This window comes from Oncorhynchus clarkii, chromosome 9 (genome assembly GCF_045791955.1).
Source record: "Oncorhynchus clarkii lewisi isolate Uvic-CL-2024 chromosome 9, UVic_Ocla_1.0, whole genome shotgun sequence".
NCBI lineage: Eukaryota > Metazoa > Chordata > Actinopteri > Salmoniformes > Salmonidae > Oncorhynchus > Oncorhynchus clarkii.
Window position 1 is genome coordinate 4022718 of NC_092155.1, and position 10000 is coordinate 4032717.

General features: G+C 44.6%; 2 protein-coding genes across 2 annotated transcripts in view; one reads left to right on the plus strand and one right to left on the minus strand.

Annotated features, from left to right (window-relative positions):
* LOC139415790 (phosphatidylcholine:ceramide cholinephosphotransferase 2-like) overlaps positions 1 to 10000 on the plus strand; it is a 742387-nt gene that overhangs the window by 81136 nt on the left and 651251 nt on the right. The gene's annotated exons all lie outside the window — the stretch shown is intronic.
* The window catches only part of LOC139415774 (complement factor I), a 39105-nt gene that overhangs the window by 7867 nt on the left and 21238 nt on the right, over positions 1 to 10000 (minus strand). The window contains exons 4-9 of the mRNA XM_071163860.1: positions 8924 to 9083; positions 8535 to 8716; positions 8321 to 8431; positions 7946 to 8071; positions 7544 to 7567; positions 4994 to 5029 (exon numbers count right to left, since the gene is read on the minus strand). Of these exons, the coding sequence (XP_071019961.1) occupies positions 4994 to 5029; positions 7544 to 7567; positions 7946 to 8071; positions 8321 to 8431; positions 8535 to 8716; positions 8924 to 9083 (639 nt within the window). The remainder of the gene's footprint in view (positions 1 to 4993; positions 5030 to 7543; positions 7568 to 7945; positions 8072 to 8320; positions 8432 to 8534; positions 8717 to 8923; positions 9084 to 10000) is intronic.

Below are 10000 nucleotides of genomic sequence, written 5' to 3' on the forward strand. Positions count from 1 at the left end.
AACATATGACAAGCAAGATGTAGCATACAGACAGAACAACATATGACAAGCAAGATGTAGCATACAGACAGAGCAACATAGAACAAGCAAGACATAGCATACAGACAGAACAAAATAGGGCAAAAAGCATGTTTTCAAGCATGTTGGTGGCTGCATCATGTTATGGGTATGCTTGTCATCGACTAGGGAGATTTTTAGGATAAAATAAATGTAACAGAGCTAAATCCCAGAGGAAAACCTGGTTCAGTCTGCAACAGACACTGGGAGATGAATTCACCTTTTCAGCAGGACAATGGACTAAAACACAAGGCCAAATAAACACTGGAGTTGCTTACCAAGATGACACGGAATGTTCCTGAGTGGCATAGTTACAATTTTGACTTGAAATCGTCTTGAAAATCTATGGCAAGACTTGAAAATGGCTGTCTAGCCATGATCAACAACCAACTTGACGGAGTTTGAAGAATTGTAAAAAATAAGAATGTACAAAATCAACTAAAAAAAAGTTTTGTCATTTGTGCCGAAAACAACAAAATGCTTTGACCAACAATGTAGTTCAAGAAATAGAGTTAAGAAAATATTTACTAAATAAACTAAAGTAAAAATGTTTTAATAAAAAGTAACACAATAAAATAACTTAAACGAGAGGAGGCTATATACAGGGTATTACGGTACTGAGTTAATGTAGAGGCTATATACAGGGTGTTACGGTACGGAGTCAATGTGGAGGCTATATACAGGGTATTACGGTACTGAGTCAATGTGGAGGCTATATACAGGGGGTACCGGTACAGAGTCAATGTGGAGGCTATATACAGGGTATTACGGTACTGAGTCAATGTGGAGGCTATATACAGGGGGTACCAGTACAGAGTCAATGTGGAGGCTATATACAGGGTATTACGGTACAGAGTCAATGTGGAGGCTATATACAGGGGGTACCGGTACAGAGTCAATGTGGAGGCTATATACAGGGGGTACCAGTACAGAGTCAATGTGGAGGCTATATACAGGTTATTATGGTACAGAGTCAATGTGGAGGCTATATACAGGGGGTACCAGTACAGAGTCAATGTGGAGTCTATATACAGGGTGTTACGGTACAGAGTCAATGTGGAGGCTATATACAGGGGGTACCAGTACAGAGTCAATGTGGAGGCTATATACAGGTTATTATGGTACAGAGTCAATGTGGAGGCTATATACAGGGGGTACCAGTACAGAGTCAATGTGGAGGCTATATACAGGGTGTTACGGTACAGAGTCAATGTGGAGGCTATATACAGGGGGTACTGGTACAGAGTCAATGTGGAGGCTATATACAGGGGGTACCGGTACTGAGTTAATGTGGAGGTTATATACAGGGGGTACCGGTACAGAGTCAATGTGGAGGTTATATACAGGGGGTACCGGTACAGAGTCAATGTGGAGGCTATATACAGGGTATTATGGTACAGAGTCAATGTGGAGACTATATACAGGGTATTACGGTACAGAGTCAATGTGGAGGTTATATACAGGGGGTACCGGTACTGAGTTAATGTGCTGGGGTACAGGTTAGTAATGAGGCTATATACACGGGGTTCCGGTACAGAGTCAATGTGGAGGTTATATACAGGGGGTACCGGTACAGAGTCAATGTGGAGGCTATATACAGGGGGTACTGGTACAGAGTCAATGTGGAGACTATATACAGGGTATTACGGTACAGAGTCAATGTGGAGACTATATACAGGGTATTACGGTACAGAGTCAATGTGGAGGTTATATACAGGGGGTACCGGTACTGAGTTAATGTGCTGGGGTACAGGTTAGTAATGAGGCTATATACAGGGGGTACCGGTACTGAGTCAATGTGCGGGGGTACAGGTTAGTAATGAGGCTATATACACGGGGTTCCGGTACAGAGTCAATGTGGAGGTTATATACAGGGGGTATCGGTACAGAGTCAATGTGGAGGCTATATACAGGGGGTACTGGTACAGAGTCAATGTGGAGACTATATACAGGGTATTACGGTACAGAGTCAATGTGGAGACTATATACAGGGTATTACGGTACAGAGTCAATGTGGAGGCTATATACAGGGGGTACCGGTACAGAGTCAATCTAAACAGTCCCGGTGGCCATTTGATTAATTGCTGTTCAAAAGTGTATTTTGGTAGAAGCTGTTAAAGAGCCTTTATGACCCAGACTTGGCGCTCCGGTACCGCTTGCCGTGAGGTAGCAGAGAGAACAGTCTATGACTTGATGACTGGAGTCTCTGACCATTTTTTGGGCCTTCCTATGACACCGCCTGGTATAGAGGTCCTTGATGGAAGGAAGCTTGGCCCCAGTGATGTACTGGGCTGTACGCACTACCCTCTGTATCGCCTTACGGTCGGATGCCAAGCAGGCAGTGATGCAGTGATGCAGCCGGTAAGGATGGTCTCGATGGTGCAGCTGTAGAACTTTTTGAGGATCTCAGGACCATTGCCAAATCTTTTCAGTCTCCTGAGGGGGAAAATGCTTTGTCGTGCCCTCCACAACTTTAATATAATTTAAAACAACTTTTTACCCCTTTTTCTCCCCAATTTCGTGATATCCGATTGGTAGTTACAGTCTTGTCACATCGCTGCAACTCCCGTACGGACTAGGGAGAGGCGAAGGTCGAGAGCAACGCGTCCTCCGAAACACAACTCAGCCAAGCTGCACTGCTTCTTGGCACACTGCTCACTTAACCCAGAAGCCAGTCGCACCAATGTGTTGGAGGAAACACTGTACAACTAGTGATCATGTCAGCGTGCACTGAGCCCGGCCTACCACAAGGAGTTGCTAGAGTGTGATGGGACAAGGACATCCCGGCCACCAATCCCTCCCCTAACCTGGACGACGCTGGTCCAATTGTGCACCGCTTCACAGGTCTCCCTGTTGCGGCCGGCTGCGACACAGCCCAGGATCGAAGCTGGGTATGTAGTGATGCCTCAAGCACTGCAATGCAGTGTCTTAGTTCTTCACAACTTTGTTGGTGTGTTTGGGCCATGATTTGGGTTATGTGGACACCAAGGAACTTAAAACTCTCGACCCGCTCCACTACAGCTTTGTCGATGTGAATGGGGGCGTGTTCCGCCCTCCTTTTTCTGTAGTCCACGGTTGTTATCCTGGCACCACACTGCCAGGTCTCGGATCTCCTCCCTATAGGCTGTCTCATCGTTGTCTGTGATCAGGCCTACAACAGTTGGGTCGTCAGCAAACCTGATGATGTTGGAGTCGTGCGTGGCCACGCAGTCGTGGATGAACAGGGAATACAGGAGGAGACTAAGCACGCATCCCTGGGGGGGGCCTCCATGGCAGATGTGTTGTTGCCTACCATTTACCACCTGGTATGAGGTTCGTTGGGCACCATGGTGTTGAACGCTGAGCTGTAGTCAATGAACAGCATTCTCACATAGGTGTTCCTTTTTGTCCAGGTTGGAAAAGGCAGTGCGGAGTAACGAATGAGATTGCGTCATCTGTGGATCTGTTGGTGCGGTATCCGAATTGGAGTGGGTCTAGGGTTTACGGGATGATGGTGTTGCTGTGAGACATGAAGGCTATTCCGTGCGAGAAATTGCCAAGAAACTGAAGATCTCGTACAACGCTGTGTACTACTCCCTTCACAGAATAGTGCAAACTGGCTCTAACCAGAATACAAAGAAGACTGGGAGGCCCCGGTGCACAACAAGAGGACAAGCACATTAGAGTATGAAGTTTGAGAAACAGACACCTCGAAAGTCCTCAACTGGCAGCTTCATTAAATTGTACCCGCAAAACACCAGTCTCAACGTCAACAGTGAAGAGGTGACTCCGGGATGCTGGCCTTCTAGGTACACAGAATAGTGCAAACTAGAGTTTTCAAAGAAAAAGCCATATTTCAGACTGGCCAATAAAAAGAAAAGATTAAGATGGGAAAAAGAACACAGACACTGGACAGAGGAACTCTGCCTAGAAGGACAGCATCCCGGAGTCGCCTCTTCACTGTTGATGTTGAGACTGGACAGGGGAACTCTGCCTAGAAGGACAGCATCCCGGAGTCGCCTCTTCACTGTTGATGTTGAGACTGGACAGGGGAACTCTGCCTAGAAGGACAGCATCCCGGAGTCGCCTCTTCACTGTTGATGTTGAGACTGGACAGGGGAACTCTGCCTAGAAGGACAGAATCCCGGAGTCGCCTCTTCACTGTTGATGTTGAGACTGGACAGGGGAACTCTGCCTAGAAGGACAGCATCCCGGAGTCGCCTCTTCACTGTTGATGTTGAGACTGGACAGGGGAACTCTGCCTAGAAGGACAGCATCCCGGAGTCGCCTCTTCACTGTTGATGTTGAGACTGGACAGGGGAACTCTGCCTAGAAGGACAGAATCCCGGAGTCGCTTCTTCACTGCTAAAGGTGCTTCAACACACTGAGTAAAGGGTCTGAACACTATTTTTTTTACATTTACAAACATTTTTAAAAACCTATTTTTGCATTGTCAGTATGGGGTATTGATGAAACGAGAAAAAAAAAACAATGTAATTTCATTATTTTATAATTTTATAATAAGCTCTAACATCACATAACGAGGGAAAAGTCAGACAATATTATATATTATTATAATATTGTTATTATTTCTTTATTAGAATTGTTTTTTCACTTTTATTAAATGCTTTTTAAAATTCTAGTATTTTTACTTTTTTAAAATTCTAGTATTTTTACTTTTTTTAAATTCTAGTATTTTTACTTTTTTTAAATTCTAGTATTTTTTGTAGATCGACAATTAACAACACATTTTGAAAAAGGAGGCTTGAATACTTTCAGAAGAGAGGACTAGACTACGTAAAAATACCAAACACTAAATGATATAATAATAATGTGAAGTAATACCAAAATACTAAATGAAAAACATTCAACAAAACACCAAAGACACTAGAACAGGGTGGATAAAAACATAACAAAATACTGAACTTAATTTTGATGAAAAAAAAACGATATGTACCTTGTTTAGGAGAAATGAACTCTAAAACTCTGGTATCTGAAAACAAACAAACAGTCAGTTTTTGTTATTTACATATTTGCTCCGTTCTAACCATGAGTCTGTTCATAATGTTTTGTATATATATATATATATGTATATATATATATATAATATACTCAGAGTATATTATGTGAGTGAGTATATATGTAAATACAGCTGAAGTCGGAAGTTTACACACCCTTAGATTGGAGTCATTAAAACTTGTTTTTCAACCACTCCACAAAATTTCTTGTTAACAAACTATAGTTTTGGCAAGTCCGGTTAGGACATCTACTGTTCTGTTCATGACACAAGTCATTTTTCCAACAATTGTTTACAGACAGATTATTTCACTTATAACTCACTGTATCGCTATTCCAGTGGGTCAGAAGTTTACATACACTAGGTTGACTGTGCCTTTAAACAGCTTGGAAAATTCCAGAAAATGATGTCATGGCTTTAGAAGCTTATGATAGGCTAATTGACATCCTTTGAGTCAATTTGAGGTGTACCTGGGGATGTATTTCACGGTCTACCTTTGACTCATTGACTCTTTGTTTGACATCATTGGAAAGTCAAAAGAAATCAGCCAAGAATTCAGAAAAAAAATTGTAGACCTCCACAAGTCTGGTTCATCCTTGGGAGCAATTTCCAAACGCCTGAAGGTACCGTGTTCATCTGTACAAACAATAGTACGCAAGTATAAACACCATGGGACCACGAAGCCGTCATACCGCTCAGAAAGGTCTCCTAGAGATGAACGTACTTTGGTGCGAAAAGTGCAAATCAATCCCCGAACAACAGCAAAGGACCTTGTGAAGATGCTGGAGGAAACAGGTACAAAAGTATCTATATGCACAGTAAAACGAGTCCTACATCGACACAACCTGAAAGGGCGCTCAGCAAGAAGCCACTGATCCAAAACCGCCATTAAAAAAGCCAGACTTCGGTTTGCAACTGCACATGGGGACAAAGATCGTACTTTTTGGAGAAATGTCCTCTGGTCTGATGAAACAAAAATAGAATTGTTTGGTCATAATGACCATTGTTATGTTTGGTGGAAAAAAGGGGAGGCTTGCAAATCAAAAAAACACCGTGAAGCACGGGGGTGGCAGCATCATGTTGTGGGGGTGCTTTGCTGCAGGAGGGACTGGTGCGCTTCACAAAATAGATGGCTTCATGAGGCAGGAAATTATGTGGATATATTGAAGCAACATCTCAAGACATCAGTCGGGAAGTTAAAGCTTGGTCACAAATGGGTCTTCCAAATGGACAATGACCCCAAGCATACTTCCAAAATTGTGGCAAAATGGCTTAAGGACAACAAAGTCAAGGTACTGGAGTGGCCATCACAAAGCCCTGACCTCAATCCTATAGAACATTTGTGAGCAGAACTGAAATAGCATGTTCGAGCAAGGAGGTGTACAAACCTGACTCAGTTACACCAGCTCTGTCAGGAGAAATGGGCCAAAATTCATCCAACTTATTGTGGGAAGCTTGTGGAAGGCTACTTGAAATTCTTGACCCAAGTTAAACAATTTAAAGGCAATGCTACCAAATACTAATTGAGTGTATGTAAACTTCTGACCCACTGGGAATGTGATGAAAGAAATAAAAGCTGAAATAAATAATTCTCTCTACTATTATTCTGACATTTCACATTCTTAAAATAAAGTGGTGATCCTAACTGACCTAAGACAGGGAATTTTTACCCAGATTAAATGTCAGGAATTGTGAAAAACTGAGTTTAAATGTATTTGGTTAAGGTGTATGTAAACTTCCGACTTCAACTGTCTATATATAAAAAAGTGTTATACAAATACAAATATTTTTGAGATTTTTTCAAAGTAGCCACCCTTTGCCTTGATGACAGCTTTGCATTCTCTTGGCATTCTCTCAACCAGCTTCACAAGGTAGTCACCTGGAATGCATTTCAATTAACAGGCCTTGTTAAAAGTTAAGCACGGAGGAGGAGGTGTGATGGTGACACTGATAAGGCACACTTAACCAGCATGGATACCACAGCATTCTGCAGCGATACACCATCCCATCTGGTTTGCGCTTAGTGGGACTATCATTTGTTTTTCAACAGGACAATGACCCAACACACCTCCAGGCTGTGTAAGGACTATTTGACCAAGAAGGAGAGTGATAGAGTGCTGTATCAGATAACCTGGCCTCCACAATCCCCGACTTCAACCCAATTGAGGTGGTTTGGAATGAGTTGGACTGCAGAGTGAAGGAAAAGCAGCCAACAAGTGCTCAGCATATGTGGGAACTCCTTCAAGACTGTTGGAAAACATTCCAGGTGAAGTTGGTTGAGAGAATGCCAAGAGTGTGCAAAGGGTGGCAACTTTGAAGAATCTCAAATATAAAATCTATTTTGATTTGTTTAACACTTTTTTGGTTACTGCATGATTTCATATGTGTTATTTCACAGTTTTCATGTCTTCACTATTATTCTACAGTGTAGAAAATAGTTTAAAAATGTTTAAAAAACTTGAAAGAGTCCATATATAGTTAGGTTCTTACCATGTGATCCACTGCGGCCAACTACTGTGGAAACAGGAGAAATACATTAGGAGACTCTGTCTTCCTGTGTGTGTGTGTGTGTGTGTGTGTGTGTGTGTGTGTGTGTGTGTGTGTGTGTGTGTGTGTGCGAATGTGTGTGCGAATGTGTGTGTGTGTGTGTGTGTGTGTGTGTGTGTGTGTGTGTGTGTGTGTGTGTGTGTGTGTGTGTGTGTGTGTGCGAATGTGTGTGCGAATGTGTGTGTGTGTGCGAATGTGTGTGTGTGTGTGTGTGTGTGTGTGTGTGTGTGTGTGTGTGTGTGCAAATGTGTGTGCGAATGTGTGTGCGCGAATGTGTGTGTGTGTGTGTGTGCGAATGTGTGTGTGTGTGTGCAAATGTGTGTGTGTGTGTGCGTCTAAACCCACCAGGTTTAGTGATGTGTTTGCTCATCTCGTCCTCTCCTCCCAGACAGTCCATTATACCGTCCTCTACAGCCTCTTTGGACAAGCACACTCCTGACTTACACCAGAACGCAGAGTCCCCTCTGCAGGCTGACACACACACACACACACACACACACACACACACACACACACACACACACACACACACACACACACACACACACACACACACACACACACACACACACAGATAGAGGGTTACACACACATCACAGAGTGGGAAATGTGGTTCAGTGTGTGTGTGTGTGTGTGTGTGTGTGTGTGTGTGTGTGTGTGTGTGTGTGTGTGTGTGTGTGTGTGTGTGTGTGTGTATGTGTGTGTGTGTATGTTACGTACCTGTGCAGCACATCTCATCACTCCTGTCTCCGCAGTGGTCCACTCCGTCACACGTCTGTTCCAACGACACACACTTGTCGTTGACGCACCTGAACTCACACGCCGACCCCTCTGGGTGAACAATGGGGAGCCACACTCAGTCAAAAGACAACCAATTGGAGACAGGAATCAATCAATTGGATCAATCAAAATGGTTAAGGGTCACAGTCAAGACCTTTGGGTTTGTGGTAACAGGTTGCCGTGGCGACCTTGTCGTCGCGGCCGAGAGGAGTTCTGCTGGAGAAGGAACACTCGGTGAGGCTGTTCTCGTATCCTTGACAAAGGATGCTGACACAGTGGTCTGCATCGGGGTCCTTTATGGTTTTATACAGCACCGAGCTGGCCTCCTTCGCTCCCCTAGAGACACACACACACACACACACACACACACACACACACACACACACACACACACACACACACACACACACGCACACACACACACACACACACAAAATATGTAATAAGCAGTGTGTGTGTGCCGGTGTGTGTGTGTGTGTGTGTGTGTGTTTCTGTGTGTGTGTGTGTGTGTGTGTGTGTGTGTGTGTGTGTGTGTGTTCTTACCACGGACTCTTCTCATAACAGGCTACGTTAGCCGCAGCCATGTTCCAGTTGGATCCTCCTCTTCCTCCGACTCCACACACTAGCAGCTTCCCTTGAATGGGTAACACAATACTGACCACACCGGTCTCCTCATCTATACTGGTCTGGGCCTTGATACTGTCTGGAGGGAGGGGGCGACATTAAAATATAACAAGATTACTCATTTTCCATCCTGACCACACTGGTCTGGGCCTTGATACTGTATTTTGGTCTGTCTGTCTCTCTGTCTCTCGATCTCTGTCTATCTCTCTGTCTGTCTCCCTGTCTGTCTCTCTGTCTCTCTGTCTCTCTCTCTGTCTGTCTCCATGTCTGTCTGTCTGTCTCCATGTCTGTATCCCTGTCTGTCTGTTTCCCTGTCTGTCTGCCTGTCTCCCTGTCTGTCTCCATGTCTGTCTCCCTGTTTGTCTCCCTGTTTGTCTCCCTGTCTGTCTCCCTGTCTGTCTCCATGTCTGCCTGTCTCCCTGTCTGTCTGTCTCCCTGTCTGTCTCCCTGTCTGTCTGTCTCTGTGTCTGTCTGTCTCCATGTCAGTCTGTCTCCATGTCTGTCTCCCTGTCTGTCTGTCTGTCTGTCTCCGTGTCTGTCTGTCTCCGTGTCTGACTGTCTCCATGTCTGTCTCCCTGTCTGTCTTCCTGTCTGTCTCCCTGTCTGTCTCCCTGTTTGTCTCCCTGTCTGTCTCCCTGTCTGTCTCCCTGTCTGTCTCCCTGTCTGTCTCCCTGTCTGTCTCCATGTCTGTCTGTCTCCATGTCTGTCTCCCTGTTTGTCTCCCTGTCTGTCTCCCTGTCTGTCTCCCTGTCTGTCTCCCTGTCTCCCTGTCTCCATGTCTGTCTGTCTCCCTGTCTGTCTGTCTCCCTATCTGTATCCCTGTCTGTCTGTCTTCCTGTCTGTCTCCCTGTCTGTCTACCTGTTTGTCTGTCTCTGTGTCTGTCTGGCTCCATGTCTTGCTGTCTCCCTGTCTGTCTCCCTGTCTGTCTGTCTCTGTGTCTGTCTGTCTCCATGTCTGTCTGTCTCCATGTCTGTCTCCCTGTCTGTCTCCCTGTC